The 20272-nt window shown below is 45.2% G+C and overlaps 1 protein-coding gene across 2 annotated transcripts in view; it reads right to left on the bottom strand.

The window, feature by feature from the left end:
• Positions 1–3929: 3929 nt before the first annotated feature.
• The window catches only part of MYH9 (myosin, heavy chain 9, non-muscle), a 56318-nt gene continuing 39975 nt past the window's right edge, over positions 3930–20272 (bottom strand). For both annotated transcript variants that reach the window (XM_009874728.1, XM_009874729.1), the window contains 21 exons: positions 19937–20068; positions 19099–19305; positions 18475–18612; positions 17852–17975; positions 16823–16994; positions 16022–16234; positions 15405–15549; positions 14661–14867; positions 13647–13751; positions 12278–12430; positions 11673–11921; positions 10858–11070; positions 9941–10153; positions 9424–9585; positions 8597–8725; positions 8166–8254; positions 7839–7962; positions 6648–6856; positions 6132–6240; positions 5638–5810; positions 3930–5459 (listed from right to left, as the gene is read on the bottom strand). In XM_009874728.1, coding sequence (XP_009873030.1) covers positions 5342–5459; positions 5638–5810; positions 6132–6240; positions 6648–6856; positions 7839–7962; positions 8166–8254; positions 8597–8725; positions 9424–9585; positions 9941–10153; positions 10858–11070; positions 11673–11921; positions 12278–12430; positions 13647–13751; positions 14661–14867; positions 15405–15549; positions 16022–16234; positions 16823–16994; positions 17852–17975; positions 18475–18612; positions 19099–19305; positions 19937–20068 — 3384 coding nt within the window. In that variant the 3' untranslated portion in view covers positions 3930–5341. The remainder of the gene's footprint in view (positions 5460–5637; positions 5811–6131; positions 6241–6647; positions 6857–7838; positions 7963–8165; positions 8255–8596; positions 8726–9423; positions 9586–9940; positions 10154–10857; positions 11071–11672; positions 11922–12277; positions 12431–13646; positions 13752–14660; positions 14868–15404; positions 15550–16021; positions 16235–16822; positions 16995–17851; positions 17976–18474; positions 18613–19098; positions 19306–19936; positions 20069–20272) is intronic.

Below are 20272 nucleotides of genomic sequence, written 5' to 3'. Positions count from 1 at the left end.
TTTGAGCTATGGCTACTCTCCTAAAAACAGACCCTAAGGAAGCAATCACAGCCCTCCTCCACGAGGTTCCACACAATTTGCATCAAGAATCCATTAAGGCCATAGTGAAGGAATCAATCTGCAGCAGAACTCCAGACTAATTAGCAGCACACAACCACAACACGAGCAACACGGCATTGCGAGGCCAGCCCCTCCATCTGCATCAGTTCTCTGTTTCATCCCTTGCTCTTCCTGAGGGCCTGGGTGCTGAGCAATAGTGAAACCTCCAGCGCAGACCTCTCCTGTGTGTGTGCCCAGGCGGCACCAAGTCCCACGGACTTCTGCTGCCTACACGGGCCCTCAGCCACCAGAGGCGAGTGAAGAAGGCAGCCTGCCTTATATAAGGCTGGCTTATAAGGATATAAGGAAGAAACTCTTCACCACAAGAGTGGTGAAGCACTGGAACAGGTTGCCCAAAAGAGGTTCTAGATGCCCCATTCCTGGAAGTGTCCAAGGCCAGGTTGGGCTTTGAGCAACCTCATCTAGTGAGAGAGAGGTGTCCCTGCCCACAGCAGGGGGGTTGGAACTAGATGATCTTCAAGGTCCCTTCCAACCTTAACCATTCTATGATTAAACACTCCTTGTGCACAACCAAGTGATTGTCCAGTCCAAAGAGTGACCCCCCTTTTAACTCATCAACTTTTAAGCATCCTTTTCTGCACTTTTTACCTGACTAGAAAGTACCATAGGCTGGCCCTCCCCAGCCTTGGTGAGGGAGACTGCCCCAGCACAGGGAGCCAGGCTTGAGAAGGGACCCCAGCACCCCTCCTCTCACACGCTGTGATCACCAGAGGTGTTTCATGTTTTTCTTTTGCTCTTGTGGCACTGCTGCTCAGTGGCTTGTTTTGCTCAGCCCCGCTGGCTCAAAATGGTAGCGAGGACAGGAGAGTGGCAAATTTAGGACCGATTGATTTTTGTTGCATGTTAGGGGTTTTGTTTTGTTTTTTCTTTTCTCCTTCTGCTTTCACTCCTACTGTGGGAGCATCAGGGGAAGGAAAAACTAAGTCTAGGCAGACAGCAAACTATCAACTAGTATTAACTGTCTGTCCTGGAACTGGGAATACAGTTTCCGGCTGTGCTCGGAGACAAGGTTCAAAAGGACATGTCCCCAGCGAAGTTCAGATCCAGGCACTTCACAGAAGGCAGCAGGGCTGGGATTGTGCCAGCAGGGCTGGGACAAAGCCTCTCCAGAATGGGTTGAGCAGCTTGTGGGACCAGGCGGAGATTCCAGCTGGCCAGGATGGGGGACCCACGCCAGCTCCAGAGCTTCCTGCCTGTGCCAAGTGCCACGAACCAGGCTGTGCATCCGCGTGGATGGATGCTCCTGCACAGCAGCACAGGCCAACGATTAATGCTTTAAAGGGCCCAGGGGCTGATCTCTAGTTGGGCTGCAGGGGCCCGCATTTTAGTTTCAAATCACTCGAAACACGGCTCTGAGGCCTCCCTCACCCTTCCGGCAGGGAAGGCTGTGGTTTTCCACCATCACTCCCTCCCTCCCGTGCCTGTTGCTGAGGTGTCCCAGATCCACAGCCACTTAATCTGCACCCTGGGCTCTGACAAAACGATTCTCCATTTACATTAAGTGGTACTTCAGACAATTTGGGGAGGAAATGGAAGAGGGCTAAAACTCCATCCTCAACCTGGCAAGTCACTGCTGCTGCACCCAGGAACCCAGCTGGAACCGGCTCTAATGGCCACTGTCTCCATTTTGCCCTGGGGGAAGCTGTAGCAGGAACAAGCTGAGAGCTCAGGCAGGTTCCCCGTGGCAGGACCAGACGCTGCTGGCTTAGCAATTTGCCTTCACCACGTCCCTGAGGCTGTGATGGCTGATTGCTCTGCCCCTCGGTTCTGATCTTGAAATAGCCTGCGAGTGCCACACTGTAACCTGCGTCGCTGAGTGTTTTTCTTCGTTGGGGTTATTATATTTAATTAGTGGGTTTACAGAACTGGTGCAGAGACAGTAATGCCCAAGATCAATTTTACCAGCAGTGCTTGCATCTTCCAAAATTATATCCACATGCACCCTCTCATTCAGAGTCTTCCGCCGTCCACTGTGATCAACTCCAAGGTTGCATCTTGCAGAGAACAGCAAGCTCTAGCACCAGCTTCTAGGAAGAACTCTCTCGTTGGGCTCACAGATCAGGTCCCTGTTCAATCTCTTTTCCCCTCTTGCTTATTTTGCAGTATTTGTAACCACTCACCTGCTCAGATCATTCCTCAAAATCTCAAGAAAACCCGTGTGAGGAATTTAGCCACGCTGGAGAACCACAGAAGAGCACCTAACCTGGAGCCACAAGAACTCGCTAGCTCAAGTTTGAGTTCTGCAAAGGGCAGAATGTTGTAGGAGACGGATTTCAGTGCTTCCGCAGGGATGCAAAGAGATGCAAAATCTGAAGGGAAGTACTGTGCCAGCAGCAAGAAAAAAAAGACGCAAGTCTCTTTCCATCCTGCACAGGACACAGCAGCACTCAAGTCATACACCAGCTCACACACAGCAATGCAAAGGGCACAAAAACCAGCCCGAGCTTAAAAGGGCCAGCACAGCATCAGCACACGGGTGTTACAGCACTCCTGCTCCGCGCTGCAGCAGCACCTGGCCAGGCAGCGCTATTTCAAGAAGATCCTATGACAGGAAAGCAACTTGTCATGTAATTTAAAGGGCGTGCTGTTCACAAAGATACCCTACTTCTCTGCAAAACACTTAGGAAAATGACTGAAGTATCTGAACCAGTAAACTCTCAGATGAGAGTAACCTGTCCTGTTTTTCACAGCACGTACACCAGACGGCAGCACGACAGTGCCTGTACTCCACACACCGTAACGCACCTCCATCCCTTCACGCACTGGTTCCTACACAGGCTTTCAAAAAGTGCAGCCTGTGCCATGTAACATCCAAATTTGCTCACTCACACTGACCCCTTAATGTGACTGCACCGCAGCACGTGGCCAATCTTCATGCTTCCCCTTCCCGCACAGCCCCTCCATTTTCTTTTAACTTCTACCTACACTTAAGTTCCTTAATGAGAAAACTTTTTTCCCCTTCTCATTTGCTAAGACAGAAATCCCACCCTTCGAGTGGGCATGTGTGCTCCCTCGAGAAGCTGCCCCCTCCCCACTCTTTTGTCAGGACTGGCCTCGGCAGCAGCAGCACTTGCTGGTCACTCCGTGCCCCTCACAGTGAATGTCAGCGCTTCCCTCCCGCCACCAGGGTCTGACCCAGCCCCAGGCACAACTTCTGACTCAGGCTTTCTCCTCAAGGTTTAAAACTCTGCCAGCCCAGGGTGAGAGAGACGAGGTTGCAATTCTCAGGTGCTGGTGTCACACTCCAGCTTTTTATGCCGTGGCTGTAGCACCAGAACACACGAGCACCTGAGGTAGTTTAAGAGGGCCAAGGACCAGAAGATGAACACAGCCCCAAGCTCCTCATTCAAAATTTCTAGCAGAAATGTAACAAAGCAGATTACCTGGGGACGAGCTGGAAGATGAGTGAAAGGCAATTTTGCCAATCCACTGACAAAACAGATTTCTAGGCTTACCTGTCACCTCCTCCACGAACCTCAGCTTCCAGTGACTCCAGAGACTGAATCTAAAAGGAGAGAGCTTGTTTGCAGTTTTTAGTTACAGCCTCGGAAACATCACCTTGAGGCCAAACCCAGAACTAGCTCAGCTCAAATTCACAGCCTCGTGTTTTGGACAGGTAACCCTCTGAACGCACGCAAACAACGTGCGTTGTCTTTCTCCAAAATCCCCGATGCTGGCCACTGCCAGCTGCCCCTGTGGCAGGCTGAGGGTACTGTAACATCCGATTTCAGCGGCAGAGGGTCGCTCGGGTACAGTCGGTCACTGCGCCGAGGGAAGGAGGGGACAGCAACACGCACACAAGCGCAGACTTGCAGCACATGGATAATCTTTATTGGTAACATCAGTGGAGCACCAGTAAACCATTACTGACTGTAGTGGTGACACACAGCTGAGGCACATGCTAAGGCACTTTTATTATATATAAAAAAAATTTTATATTTTTTTGTGACAGCAATTGGGACACGAGGCTCCTGCATTTAGAGCGTTTCAGGCATACAGTATGGTGCTTCATATTTCATTACTTTTACTTCGCTCATAAGTAGGTCTAAATGCAGCATATACAATATGGTTAAGAATACAGGTAAATCCAGCAACCAGTGTACGGTGTAGAAAAGTAAAGACTATCTATATATAACCATGGTCCCAATAGAAAGGCAGTGATAAAGACCTTTATTTTTTTCTTAATTACTTATTAGGAGAGATACAAAGGCCTTACATATATCTGTGCAGATTAAAGGGGTTTTAATATACTCTTAGTCAATGGTGCACAATAACTAATCCCAACCCCTGGTTACAGAGCAGATGCAAGAGGCTTGGACATGTCAATAAAAGAGGGATTTTTCTCCCCTCATCCCCGCCCTCTGCCTGCTACCCTATGAAATTCCTAGATTCTGTCTATTACCATTAAATATATTTGGTCCCCCAGAGATTTTCAGACAAGCACAAGGATATGTTCTGCTTCCTCACCCTGTCGTTACCTACTGGTCCACACTACCTTAGATGAAACCGCTCAGAGGCAGAGACACTAACAGGACATCATTGCACTTCAGAGATCTGTCCAGACAGTAAAAATAAGGAGAAAAAAAAAATCAAAATAAAAAAAGACAACTTTGGCAACTCCTCCAGGTAACTGGTCCTGAGAGGAGCTTCCCTCTTCACCCCTCCCTGGAAACAGACGTGAAAGGAGAAAGGGCAAATCGCCATGGCCAAAGCACACCGTTTTTCCTGAAACTGCTCCCAAACCATGTGGGCGGGCAGATTAAAAGAGGCAGAAGTCTGAGGTCACTGAACATGATTGCCGAAAGCAAACAAAGAGGGAGGGGAAACAATACAGGAAGGAGCTTCCCTGCAGCTAGAATCAAAGACAAAAGGAGATTTACAGCAAAAATAATTTTTCCCTAACCCCACTACTCCCTCCAAACTGCGTAAGGATTCATGAGCAGATGTGGCACGGACAGTTCTAAAGGGCTTTGTAGCGGCCAAACTTCTGGTCCGATTTCAGAGCCCTGACTCTTTGGCATTAAATACAAAGAGGATTAGGAAACTGCAAAGAGGAGAAAACTAGGAGCACAGATGCCCGATGGCTCCAGACACACAGAGCTGGGCTTGCTCTGCAGATCCCCAGCCAATTTCGGTGGAGAGGGTTTGCTGAAAGTCCAATGGAAGAGGGGAGGGTGGATGGGTCACTCCATCACGCGTAACCTGGGTCAAATTGGAGGGCTTATTCAGTAGCTTTGGCATCACCAGCATCTGCCTTGCCGTCCACTTCCTCATCGGAGCACTCTCCTGTACCCTTCCTGACAATTCGACGTGTCACGACGAACGGCAGGTCTCCGCGCCTAGGGAAGGATGGACAGACAGCACGTCAGGAATGCAAGGTTTTGCTGCGCTCACCAGAGGGGGCGGGCTCTGGAAAGAGGTAAGGAAGCGCCCGGTGGGCAGCTACCACTGCGGGCAGTTACAGTGAGACTACGCTGGACTGGCTGCCAAGGTACCGCATGAAATGCTCCGTCTTACCTGAGTTTGCTCTTCAGGGAGCTGACTTCTCTATTCATTGCATCAGCTGTTTCAGTGGCATCCTCCAGCTCACGCTGGAGCTTCCTACGGGATGCGTTGGCTCGCTGGGCCTCCTCTTCTGCTTCCTCAAGCTGGCGTTTCAGCTGCTTCAAGCGCATGTTTGCCTTGTCCGCCTGAGTGTGTATGGGAAAAGAAGAGACCACCATTTCCCCAGAGTTCCAGCACAGCACTTTGAGCGGCAAAAAGCAGAGTTTCTAAAGCCCCTTCCTCCGCTTCCCAAGGGAGCTGCCCAGGACTTGACAGCTCTAAGAAAAATTTTCCTTAAAAGCATTACATTTGATCCATGTCATCTTGTAATTATTACAGTGAGGGAAAACAGAAATCCATAGGAAGGTTAATGCTAGAGCCCTCTTAGATGCAGATGATGCCTTGGTCATAGGAGGGAAATCCCCCTCCTGGAAGACTCATCAATGCCGCAAGGTAACTATACACACCTGATCTTTGAATTGCTCAGCGTTACGCCTCTCATCATCCACCTGCAGCAAGATATCTTTCAGCTTCTTCTCGGCACGGCGCACCTGTTTGCTGGCAGCCTGGCGCTCCCTACACAGAAATACAGTGATGCTCAGACAAGAACTTATCTCCTGTTGTCCCCAACAAGATGACGTGGCTTGGGCAAGTCAGAAACAAGGCAGATAGCAAAGGTCCTCCTAACTTAGTAAAAAAAGGGGATGGGAGGCAATGTTTCCCAGAAATTATGAAAGGGCTGATGTCACCCAAATATGACCCTTCCCGAAACTACAGAGGCAAACCAAGTGTATCACAGCTGCAGTTTTACGAGTGGTTGAGTCCAGAAGGACCCAGAAGTCTCTACAGTGAAAACTAAGGAAGGTTTGCCAAAATCTTCCTTCTGTACTATCCAGTACACCTAGGAAAAAGCTCTCACTCAGACAGATCAGAAGAGTGGCTGAAAGCTTGTAAAACAGACAAGAGTTTCTACTAAGACATACTTTGACTCCATGTCCAACTGCTCTTCCAGCTGTGCAATCTTTACTTCCAAGGCCGTGATGGTAGCCTTGTACTTGGACTTTACCGCGCTCTCCATCTCCTGCAGTTTAAGCTTCAGCTCCTTGTTCTGGCGCTCCATCTGCTGGCGAGCGTTCTCATTCTTCTGTGCGTTGCTGCGCTCAGCATTCAGGTCGGCATTCATCTGATCAATCTGCAGGGAGAAGTACGCGGCACATCAAGCACTCCGGCCGGAAAGGCTGATTTATTTCCCAGACACATGCTGACACACAAAGAAAGTGCACCCTCGGGGTAAGCTGAATACCTGGAATAACTCTGATGCAGAGGGAGGTGTCTGTAGGCAGAGCACTTCTCAAAATATCTTCGTTTACCCAGATTTTCAAAGCAATTCCTTGAATAACAGGTTTATCAACCTCCTCTTAAGGCTAAATCTGCCAATCACGTACAATGCTCTCCGGGTCACAGGCCACAGTTTGGCACTTAACACAGTAATTATCAGTCTTAGTGAATTACAAAAATCCTGAGGCAAGTGGATTCAGAATGTGTGCTTTACTAATTTATCATTTATTTGCTGTCTGTCTACTTCCACCACAAAGCAGCAGCTTAAAAGTACTGACTTTCAAAGGTGAAAGGGTAAGAACTCAGTCCACTTCCAAGTCAGGGCTGTGGCTGACAGTCAACCAGGTAGAGAACTTTGCTCTCACACATCGTTTTTGAAAACCATCAGCCTGGCTCCTTGGCTTCGGAGCACTAAGAAAACACCATGTCTAACTCTCAAGCTGGACAGATAAAACATGTCAGAGAATGGGTAGATTAAGATCATGGTTTCTACAGCAGCCTAACAAATTCCATGTGATTAGTCCATCTGAAGCAGCATGGAACTGATAGAAAAGTCATTTTCCAAATACATTGGGGCACTGTTCAGCATGCTGCAGATCATCTTTATCATAACCCCTTAACACAGAAAAAAGGGACTGGAAAGTTGGATTTTTCGTTGTTTGAGGTTTTTTTGTTTGGTTGTCTGGAGTTTTGTTTGGTTTGTGCTTTTTTGGGTTTGTTTGTTTAAGTAAATTTGGGAAAGTGTTCCAGCTACCCAATGATTTAGATGATGAAAATCACCAGTCAACATCAGCTCTAGAGGACCCCTACTGGACACACAACGCCTGAATAGGTACCTGAAGATTTGCCTTCTTGAGGCGGTCATTGATGAGCTCTGTGTTGCCCTGTTCTTCTTCTAACTCCTCCTCCAGCTGAGCTATCCGGGCCTCCAGGCGCCTCTTTTCCTCCATGGCCAGTGCTCTATAGGACACAGAAGGATGAAAGTAGTGGTGGTGGCATTAATGCCTTGGGAAAAACGTGCCACTTCCGATTTTACAAAAAACACTCAAGTCTTTCAAGAGCAGAGAGGACACAGCACATGCTGCAGTCTACATAAAAATAACAGCCTGCAAAGTATTTTCACAAACCAGCTCCTCCACCCTTAAACAGAGAACATTACTCACCCTTTACCACTGTTGTTGGCAATCTCATCAGCCAGCTCATCCCTTTCTTGCTGGGCCTGGCGCTTGGCACGCTCGGCAGCTGCAAGTTCCTGGAATGAAAACGAGACAGTCAGTGATCCAATGGGAAGCTACCAATTAATGCAGCATAGGAAAAAGTAGTTACTAGTACTGGGTGGTACGGTCTCTAGCTAGATCCAGACTTAATTATAAGACATAGTCTGTTCCCCACCCATCCCACAGCTTCCTTTGTTTTGCACACTCCTCACAGCTGTCAAGAAATGGCCAAATTCTGCATTCTGAAGTGGACTTGGTGTTTAAGCAGAGCAAAAAATACAAAAGAAAGGAAATAAATGCTCCAGCTTAGACTGCTGCACCTAGGTCCTGGCCAAAGAAAACGAACAAGCCCCTAACTCGCATGCATATTCCATTACTTCTTGTAATTGGATCATCTCTGCCTCCATGCTCTTCAACTTCTTCTCGTTTTCTTTGGCCTGTGCCAAGATCTCTTCTCTGGAAGTACGTGTGTCCTCCAGTTCCCGCATGTAGTCCTTCATTTGTGCCTGAAAAGGGAGAACAAAAATAGGATAAATTTCGGAGTTTCCACATTAGCAAATCGGGTTTGTTTATCTTACAGGAAGTACAGAGAGGGAAACGGAAACTAGGATTCATTAAATCTTCCACTACCAAAAATGTTGCTGTAAAAAGAAAACGAACCACCCTTTTCCCATTTCACAAGTAAGAAGGAGAAATAGCAATGGAAGCAAACAAGAATGCTTAAACTGATGGAGAAAAAAAATCCTGTCAGATACAGAGAGGGCAGAAGGGAGAGTACAGGAAGCTTTCTAGTGAAGCAATGGAACAGACAGCATAGGAAGGACTTGGAGTTTTTCCTAAGAATGGATTAAACAAGTACCTGTAGGAATTACAAAGGTGTAACAGAACTGTCTTGGGGCAAGAGAAGGCCTAAGTGATATTTAAGTCCCTCTAGCTTTGTAGCTTCATAATCCTTTCCAAAACCACCGATATGAGGCAACCACTAGAGAGGATTCTCCCTACAGCTTGCCTCCCAGTCTGTTAAACAGGCAGATCAGGCTTAGAAAGCTATTTGAAACGCCAATAAATCTTTTGCGGTAAATCGCCACAAGGTTCTGCCGCTCTTGTGACACTGATGCGTGGTCCCCATGAGGTGAAATCTTGTATTCCATTTCTCTGTGGAAATTCTCTTCACTGACAGCCTAAAACAGTTGCAGCATCTCACCTGCAGTTTGCGGAGCTGCTTGATGGCTTCCTCACGATTCTTGTTAGCAGTGTCTATGTGGCCTTCCAAATCCTTCAGGTCCATCTCTAGCTTCTTCCGGGCAGCAACAGCAATGGAGCGCTGTTTTCGTTCATCTTCCAGCTCCACCTCCATCTCCCGCACCTGTAGGGAGAAACACAGGCATCAGCGTTTCAGCTCCTTGATTTCCCAACAGCCACTTTTCGCATCCCCCTTTCAAACTGTACCTAAGTGCAAGCATGTGACTCGTTTTCATTCTTCCTGGCAGGGGGATGGGGCTAACATTCCTCACTAATAAAGCTACACAAGTTCCTTTGATAGACAAAGGCTGTTTGAACAATCATGCACGCAAGGGGGAAAGTCTCTCACAGCTTTGCAGTGCTGCCTGGAGAGCTACTATTAACAAGAATCTGTGGATTGGCAGCGTCTGCCTGACCATCCTTGGACACAAGTGCCTTTGTGTACAGAACACTTTCAGGATTTACAGAGCAATTCTTACTTGTCTAATCAGCTGTTTCTTCTTCTCTTCATTCTGTTCATCTCGTCCCTGGAGGTCCCGGTCAAACTGTGCCTTCATGGCCTGTTGGTTCACTTCTAGCCGCAGTTTGGCATCCTCTGTGGCCTGCAGTTCATCCTCCAGCTCTTCCAGCTGTGTCTTCATCTCCTCCACCTGCTGCTCCAGGGCTCGTTTAGCCTTCTCCAGCTCATGGACCTACAGCACAGTACCACATGTGAGGTTTTCTCAAAGACAGTGAGCACAATTTCACTGATCCTAAGAGCAATAAAGCCTAAAACCAGCCGCTCACATAAGACAGAACACAAGAACACTGAATCCGTCCCCTGTATTAGGGCAGAGATACCCCTCAAAGCCAATTGCTTGCACACCAAGCAAGCTGCCAGTGGGAAATCACAATTACCTGTTAGTTCTGGTCATGTATGTGTGATGGTGGGGTGAATGAAAAAAGCATTTGTTAGCCCAGTCCTGACCTACTGCAAACCTATCAGAGCTGGACACCTCTAGTTCTGACAAGATTCAAGAAAATACTACTTAGCCTCTGAATTTTTTCTTCTCCTTCCTGCTTTTCATAATGGGTTTTTGTCTTGAAATATTTGGGTTACCATTTTCCATCACCTAGTTTTACCTGTCAGGCTGACATCACACCTTCATCTCTTCCACAAGGATACCAGTTAATTTGCAGTTTGCTACGACCTCATCTGGGTCACTCCCAGGCTCTTCCAACCCATCCTTCCCACTTACAAACGTACTACAAACATAATATCCACAAAATCAAAGTGTCCAGTATTCTCTACTACACACCTCTCTGTTAACACTAGTGCCAAGCTTTTTGCAGGATTAAAACTAACAGCGTCACCGGTGTTACATTTCCTGCCCAGATATTTTAACTTCCTACTTACACTTTTCCCAACATCATCCTTGGAACTCATCAGGTCTTCCATCTCTGTACGGAACTGCTTATTGACGCGTTCCAGCTCAGCTTTTTGCTCTATGGCTTCTTCCAGGGCTCTGGCCAGGGAGAGGGCCTTTGTCTCCTTCTCGCGGGCTTCTGCCTCAGCACGGTCCCGTTCTTCTGCATACCTGGCAGAGATGTTCTTCTCCTCTGCCAATAGCTACAAGAGCACAGCATCAGTATCCTGAGAAATTACTGACAATTTTCTAACAAGGTAAACATACATCTTTTCATTGCTGCCTTCTTAATAGGGTTCTGCCATGAACAGAAGGAACCAAGAAAATGCAGCTTCAAAGAACGAAGCATGCCATCCCACCTTTAATAACTGTACTGACCCCAAACGAACAAACTTCTGATTTCCTAAGGTCTCCAACCTATTATTTCCAACTTTCTCTCAAAGATGATCTCCAAAAAACACTTGGAATTTGATTCTGGGCTTGATATAAATGTTACCTCTTTGGGAAAAGAAGCATCATTGAACTTCTTACGCACGGAACAGAATTAGCTTACTTCTGTGAAAGCTTATTTTTCCCTTCTCTATATGCTATGCCTTAGTTCAGAAATAAATAATGCTTTCTCCATGCAGCACTACCAACAAGGCCAGCTTGAACAGGGCTTTGAGTAACTTGGTCTAGTGGGAGGTCTCCCTGTCCATGGCAGGCAGGTTGGCCTAGATGACTTTTCAGGTCTCTTCCAACGCAAACAATTCTATGATTCAATGATAAGATGCACCTACTGAACGCCCAGTGACTGAAGTCATACCTGATCGAACTTCTTCTGTTTCTTTTCTAGGTTGGAAACGATCTGCCGCTGATGATCGAGGTCCACGGCGAGGTCATCCAGCTCTTGTTGCAGGCGGGTCTTTGTTTTTTCCAGCTTGTCATATGCAGCTGTCTTTTCCTCATAACGCTGGCTCAAGCCCTCCAAGTCCTTCTGCAGCTTCTTCCTGGCTTCCTCTGCTGACTCTAGGCAGCCCAGACCATCATCCATCTTCTTCTTTGCATCTATTGCCTGAAGAAGAGAAAAGATCACACGTGAAGCCATGCCACAGATAATGCTACATGTACTCTACTGGCACCAGAAGTTGAGGAAATAGTCTGCTCATTTCTGAAAGTACTACTCTCTGCTCAAATACTACCATATGACTGAATTCCCAAAGGAATTCTACAATCAGCTTGTATCTACAAGTCTGGATTCTATAAGCAGTTTGAACGACTATCAGAGACCATTTCCCCTGTCACTCAAATCAGCAGGATCATCCTTTCCCAGAAAAGATTCTGTTACTAGAAGTCAAAATTTAGCTTCCTTCAACCTGCGCTTATGCTTCCTCTCCCAAGTCACTGGTTTATGGGATGCAGACTCTGTACCTGTTGCTGCAGAATAGAAATCTGTTTCTCCAGGTTTCTCTTTGTCTCCTCCTCCTCTTCCAGTTGCTCTTTGAAACTGTTCTTCTCATCCTCCATTTGCTTCAGCTTAGTGCTGAGGCTCAGTTTTAGGCGGGTCTCCTCCTGCAGCAGCTCCTATAAAGCAAACACCCCGGTGGAATTCAGCACCACTCCTTGGCTTTAAAGGCTCCCAATCCTCAACCACTCTCTCTGGAATGAGTACTTTTGAAGTTGAGTTTAAGTATGCAACTTATTTCACAGATAAGACAACCAAAAGATAGAATTTAAATAATTGTCTTTCAGTGAGCCAGTATAGAAACAAAATGTTCAGGAGGGTCCTAGTCTCTCACACACTCTAATGATTCAAGTATACGACACAAACCATCCACAGTCCTTTCTGGAGTCCTCCAAGTAGCACACTAAGCACTAAAACCATTCCCAACAACAGCATGACTGTACTCTGCTACATGATTTTCTCACATTCAAGTATAAAAGAAACAGATAATAGGCTAAAGTGATTTAGCGTGGTTAAAAATAACATTGGTCCTAGCAGAATTGTAAGACACTGGTCATTTGTCACAACATTTATTACCTTATATTGCCAGTGCTTGAGCTGAAGGATCTGTAGAGACTAGTAAGACCTCTCTTCAAACTAGCACATGATTTTTTGTATTGTGCACTATCTTTGAGTTGTTTTATTAAAAGGAGTAGTAAGTAGAAAGAACATCAATGACTATTCAAGGTTACTTAGTTACTTAGTGAGGTTTGGCACACTCTTCCTTTCCCTTCTAACCATCTGCTTAGTACTCCACACATTACCAAGTGTCATATTCTATTAAGTAAATGATCGTTTTATCCCAAAGTCGAAGACTAAGCATGATTTCTTCCTGAAAAAAAAAACCTAATTATTTGACTCTATCACTTCCCCAACATCCATTGAAAAATAAAATTTTCTGCTTCACTTCACAAATTTACCAGAAATCACACACACACACACTAACCCTGTCAAATGCTGACAACAAAGATTGCAAACAAGAACCAAGCATTTCAGTGCAGTTCTAGCATTAAAGAGCTCTCAAACATAAAGGTGATAGAGGAGTACTGCTAAATATAAGACAAAGTTACATACGTTCCACCTACTGAGGAAGCAGAAGGAAGATAAACAGCTTGTTTCTGCAGAAACGCTCTCAATATCATTCAATATAAGCCCTTCGCAACAAACAGCCAGGCTAAATCCTTTGACGTGCTGTATCTGGTATCTAATGGTGTCCAGAGTGATTTCTCACATTAAGAATTCTTAGCAGACACTGTCTGTACCACACACAGGTGCCTGGGCTTCCAAAGCTCTCACCTGTGTATCCTGAAGCTGTGATTCCAAAGCAGAGAAGTCCTTTGCTAATTTGATCGATTTGCTGTCAGACTGGTTCAAAAGACCTGTGGCATTGTCCAGCTCAACCTGAAGAAGAGACCAGAACATCGGTTATTAAAGGCATCAGCAAGAACAAAGCCAGGAACAAGTAAGCAGCTACAAGATCCAAAAGTGGAAACTAAGGCACCTCTCAATAGTAAGTAAGGTGTATAACTTCTCCAGGAAACGAATGCATCATTTTCAGGGATGAAATGTAAGAAGTTGAAAAGAGATTTTTATTTAGGAACACATCTGTTGCAAAAGTCTTCTGTTTTTTGTCTTTTTTTGAGGATTTTTTAAGGCCTATATGAGATTTTAGACCGTCTAGCAAGAATTTTAAAAGCTTCCATCAAATTAATTCTCTTCTATTTTATACTCTCTGCTCCAGGTCTATATTTAAGGTCTCAAAATTACATTTTCACACTGCAAAAGACAGTGTACACACCAGCAATGCTCAACTTTTAATCACAACCCTCCATAAAGGAGAAGGCAGAAGGCAACACTCCATGTGAGTCAAAGGGATTTCCTGTTCCCCTGACCGAAGGAGAAACCCCTAAATTTCCACATCACCCTTGAGCCACCCCTTCACCACTACAAAGTTTCAGGGCCCTGTCTTCCAGATGAGTTATGCCATCGTCAGTCTGTTTGTGCCACTCCAGGCCCATGAGCCACAGCACGTGTACAGAACCGCACAGAACCTATGGGAGCAGCCCTGATGATACTTTAAGGTTTACAGAACTCGAATGGCAACTGGTTACTTCACCTTCTCAGGGCTGCTCATGATAAGCAACATCAATCCAAATGATAAGCTAAGGAGTTTGCATAGTCCCTGGGCAAGCAGACTGTGGATTTTCTTTCTCTAGAAACTTTCTCCTCAGGCAGAACAAGATTTTTGAACCAGCAGAGGGGGGAGGTACCACCCTGAACCCAAAGCTAAGGAAAATTCATGCCCCTCACCTGCAATTTGTTAACCCTCTCCACCAGTTCGGTCTTCACTCTTTCACCTTCTGCAAATTTCACCTGCAGTTCTTGAAGCTGAGCATCTACTTTTTTCCGCTTATGCTCAGCTTCCCCTTTGCCCTGCAGAAGAACCTTCACCTCATTGGACAGTTCAGCCTTCTCACTTTCCAGAGCTAGTTTTGCTTTTTCAAGATTGGCTTTCACCTGAATAGGAAAAAAAAAACAACAGCAAAACTCCTCAGACTTCAGATATGACAGGATCCTCTCACTGAGCATGTCCTTTTTTTAAATTTTTTTTGTACAAGCCATCTAATGTTGCACATTTAGCAGTTAAGTTGTAGATTGCTTACTCAGAAAAAACAACTTGAACAGCCTGTCACCAATAAGCAGGAGACAATTTAACAGTCGGAGAAGACAATAATACAGGTCATAGCCTTGCTCTATCAGATTTCCAAAGGAAAGGTTGTACAAGCCAACAAGTGCTAGCAGTAAAAAGAACATCTTGACTATACAGTACAACATGCCTGAGGGGGAAAAAAACGAAGGAATGTAACTGTTTAAAACAACTTCATATATGCTTCGTAGTGGCAAAAGATCTATCAAGGGAAGAAGAGCAGATGCATCAGAAGCCTAATATCACGACCACTTCACATTCTTAGGCAGCTTTAACACACGATCACAGAGCTGCTATCATTTCAGGGAGGCTGACTGCTTTGGCCTCGTGTTTTCTGTTCCACATACCCGTTTGGTTTGTTCCAGCTGTTCTGCCAGCTCTTCAATAGCTTGTGAATGTTTCTGCCTCATCTCTTGGATTTGAGCCTCATGAGTCTTTGCCTCATCTTCAAGGGTCTTCTTCAAAACCGTTACTTCTTGTTCTCTCTTTGACCTGCAACGTTCACAAATTCCATTTAGATGCCCAGGAGAAAATTAACCAGCTGCGTATATCCACCAAGAGCATTTCTAATGTAAAAAACCACCAAGGTCTGTTTGGCCCTATGAGCTATAAAGGCACTTCTCAAAGTCAGAACTCGGCATCATACCCTTCTTAAGCAACAGCTGGCAGCATTACTTTCAGTCTGAGTAGTAATAGCTTGAAGTACGACATTTTCCGGGGTATTGCTAACACTAACGCTAGGGAGCAAATTAACTTTCTTGCATCAGGTGAGGTAACATGGTCTTGACTATAGCATGGGACTTGCACGTTACCTTCCCCCTCTATAGCCGCTGAGGCTGCTAACCAGCCTGCCCTGAGACAAACACCAAGACTTGCTTTGGTAACAGCCTGGATGCGGCAGCATTTAATTAAAAAAGTCAAACTCAAAACCAAGTAAGACAACACATCTACGCGTTGGATTCACCTGAGCTCTTGCTGAGCAGCTGTAGAATCTAGCGTGTCTTCCAGCTCCGTTTTCAATGCTTCCAGCTCTTCTCCCAGATCTCGCTTCTGTTTTTCAGCTTTATTCCTGGATGCTCTCTCTGACTCCAGGTCTTCTTGCAGCTCAGTGATCTGGGATTCAAGTTCCCTGATCTTTTTCAGGGCCATGTTCTTCTGCGCCGCCTCTTCTTCCACCCTATGTTGAACACAGGATTCTGGTGAGAGTCAGTTTTGAACCACACGTAAATTAAAACCACCTGTCCTACCAAGAATAATCAAGAAAAAAGCTGGTATTGGTCAGCTCTACAATATTACATGCAAACTTTGATCCATGTATCATCTACAAATTCTAAGTTCTATTTCCCAATACTTGAGAGAGCACAATTACTTACCTTAAAGAAGGGGACAGAGAGAGACTGACAACAGAAGAAAGCAGAAGAGAAAGCACCATTTTACATTGGAAATCGGACACTTCACGGAATAGACGAATACAGCAACTACCAGAGGGACAGTGTGTTGCCACTACTCTTGAACCCCCTCTAAAAATCTTACTTCACCAGTGAAACATGCGCAGTGCACATTATTATATTCATAGCCTAGCTCTGTACAGAGAACATGGCAGTGAGCAAGCAAAGAACTCTGACGTCGAGGACATGGATCTTAATAGTTCAGTGGCTGAAAAACACCAGTCACTGATTCCATTTAGTCCCTATTCCAAAGTGGCATAAAACAAGAAATACTTCCCAACCTGGTGGTCCCTGAGTCCCACAAGTCAGGTTCTCACCTAGCTAAGGCTGCCTGCAGTTCCTCTTCCTTCTTGGCCAGCTGCATTTTGAGTTCTGCAATCTGAGCCTGCAGCTCAGCAATCTGGTCATGCAGATCACTGGAGTCGCCTTCAAGCTTTCGACGAGTCTTTTCCAATTCTTGTCTCTGCTTTTCTTCACGTCGCAGACGTTCTGATGGAGATGGGGACACATTAAGTTACACAAATGACACATACTCAAAGAACGTTGTACTAGCAGAGGAAATAAAGCTATTTAAGTAAGAGGGTTTTTTGTCCTAAGAACACAACTGTCCAAACTGTAGCTGAAGCGCTTTATTCTGTCAGGACCGATACCTGCAACAGCTGCTGTGTTTTGCCCTCAAAACATATCAAGGCAACTTCCCTTTCCCTCATCTTATAGCCAAACCTCCTTCCATCATTTCACTGTAACAAACAACAACACCAGGACAATGCCAATCTCTCCCAACACCCACACCACAGACGCATAAGCACTCACTAAGTGATGCTGGACACAAAGCTCTGCTCTCCCTTCACTGCAACGAAACAGGCTGGCTCCTGCTGTGCTAACCCCGGCAGTCTCCAGATGAAGTGCCTCTAGAGCCTGAACTCTGAAGAACTTGTGCAAACAGGAGAGCAGAAACAGCACTAACCCTGACAGTTTGATGCCCCGGGGAGTAGAAAAGTGGAAACACTTCCACAGCGGGAAAAGAAAGAGAACCAGCCTCTCTTCTCCATTGGCCTGCCGCTTATGGAGAGGATTTTTATTTAGATCAAGGGCTCAGCTGACAAGGCATATAACCTTCAGCCAGCCACTGAACAGTTCTGTCAAATCAATCAATAGCAAACACACTATAGAGTAATTTTTAACCCCTCAGAAACAAGAGACAAATAAAGCTCTAGAAAAGAAACCGAAGTTTAAAATAATTTAATAAGAAACCACCTAAAACTAAACAGGCAAGTCCTCTGTGGGATTTCCCTAAAAAAAAATAATCAAAAAAAACCCCCAAAACACACAAAACCCAAACCCACCTTCGAGATCTGTGATCATAGCTTCATGCTTATTCTTGAGCTTGGCTAAGCTCTTAGATTTCTCCTCTTCCTCTGTCAAGTTCGTTGTAAATTCAGACATTCTATCTTCCAACATTTTCTTCTCCTGTAGAATTGAGAAAGCAGCATCAAAGCAGCTGCTGGAATTATAGGCAATTTTTCAGAAGCTGACTGTGCTTAAAGATGTCCATGTCATGAGTGCCTACTCATGCTACAAGGAAACTTGGAACGAAAAAATCCTTTCAGGATTATAGATAGTATTCAAATACTTGGTTACTTGAAGATCTGTATTTAAAAGCCCTTTCAAAGCTGAAAGGGAAGTCTGTTTATGAAATAACTTGATACTCTTTGGCATAACGATATATCAGAAAATATTTGCTTCTGGATCATTATTTAGTCAAGGCTATTTAAATATCATACAATACCGACTTGTAAAGAACACAGGCAGGAAGTTAACTTCAAAAATTCAGGTCAGAGCTGTCAAAGAAACGACCAAATGCTTTCATAAGCTTCCTTGTAACATAGGAAAGGTCAGCCTTTGGCGGGTGGCTCCAGGAGAAATACCTGTGCATCTTTTGCCTGCGTAAAAGCTACAGGAATCTTACCTTAGCCAATTTGAGATTCTGATCTTCCAGAACTATTACACTTTCTTCCAGTTTCTTCAGTTTGACCTCCGTGGTCACTTTTTCTAGCTGCAACTTCTGCCTTGCACTTTCCTCTTCTTCAAGCTGCTCCTCCAGTTCCTTCACAGAAAAGCAAGGTATTTCTCAGTGCTGCTCATTAACCAATGTAACAGCACAGCAGCAATACTAGAACTTGTAAGGTTTCTTCACCCTTCCTTCAAGGTACCATTAGTACTTCTAGAAGTGACATCTCTACCATGACTTAATACAACATAACACATTCTAACAAACAAGCTTTCTAGTAGAATAAGCAACATTATTTTGCGAAGAAGAACGCTGCAACACCTGGCTTAAGTAAGCAAAAACGTATCTTAATTATTTGACAACTGGCCATCATCTTCAAGAATGGAACAGCTCTTTGCATATGACTGACCGAATGCCTCAGGCTCAGCACCAGAATTGCTGCGTTCTATCGTTATTTCCACAGATAGATTTTTTTATTTTTGTTCTTTCTCTCTCGCATTTCCCTCCAAGCTGAGACAAACGAGTCATTCTAACCCTTACTATCTTCTTCACTGAGAAGAGACAGCATTCCTAAAGCATTACCTGGATGTTCTGCTGCATTTTCTTCTTTTCAGCCTGCAGATGCTGACACCGTTCTTCCTCTTCCTCCACTCTTGCTTCCAGGTCATGGCATATCTCCTCTAGTTCTTGTTTCTTGGCTGTCAGGCGGGCTCTTATCTCCTCAGCTTCAGCACAGAGTTCAGTTTCTGCTTGCAACTGTTCCTGCAGCTGCATCTTCTCTGCCATTAGCTACATTGGACACAAAGCCAGAAATAAGACCAGTTCCAATTTACCAAAGCGCTTAGCAACCTGTGTTATGTGTTTCCATGTTCCACAGCTACAGTTTGGAACACCGCAGCAGTTTCCTGCTGCTAATCAAAAGCTAAATATCAAAACATAGTTTTAAAGCGTTTGTTCTCCTTCACAAACCGTGTACTGCAACCACATATTATGTTAGCCTAAACAAACTTCAAGACTACATCCATTTGAAATAAGAAGATTGTCTAGCTTTTCGCTGGCAAAATTAAGACAAATAATTATCAGCCCTACGGAAAAACAATCCTGCTGCCACCTTCCATATTCCAATCAAAAAGAATTCCATCAATTACGAGGCTGAATTCAATCAGCTTGCTGGTACACTAAAGGAGACTTCTCTGCACATAATGGCTGTAGAAGGGCAATAGGCGATCACTGTACAAAATGATCAGCTATAAGAACTGAACGGCAAAGAAAATCAAACAAAACAGCAGCAAAATCACATATTTCAACAAGCTGGAATCCTGCAGCTTGCCCATCAGACCAATAAAGCAAAGGAGGTGCTCTCAACCAGTTGGCCGGGTAGAGAGAGAATAACATCTGCACATGAGATTCGCAGACTCACCTGGGCCTGGAAGGTCTCCATCTCACTCAGTCTATTTTCCGCAGCTAGCTGCTTCTCCTTGACCTTTATTAGTTCTTCTTCCTTGGCCATCATCTCCTCCTCCTGTCTGCTTACCTGCAGAAGGGGCTTCACCTGAAAGGGAAACCAAGCGAATGAGATGTGCATAAGGAAGAAGGAGAATATGAAGAAACACTCTTGAACTTAAGCACTGAATAAAACAACATTTTAGATATGTGTCTTAATTGAAGGACTGACCAATTGGTTTTTTGTGAACACATGGAACATGCAACAGGGCAAGTTTAGGCTGGACATTAGGAAGAAATTCTTCATGGAAAG

The sequence above is a fragment of the Apaloderma vittatum genome, unplaced genomic scaffold (genome assembly GCF_000703405.1).
Source record: "Apaloderma vittatum isolate BGI_N311 unplaced genomic scaffold, ASM70340v1 scaffold10348, whole genome shotgun sequence".
In the NCBI taxonomy this organism is placed as follows: domain Eukaryota; kingdom Metazoa; phylum Chordata; class Aves; order Trogoniformes; family Trogonidae; genus Apaloderma; species Apaloderma vittatum.
The sequence above is the reverse complement of the archived record's forward strand: the minus strand, read 5'-3'. Positions and strand labels throughout refer to the sequence as shown.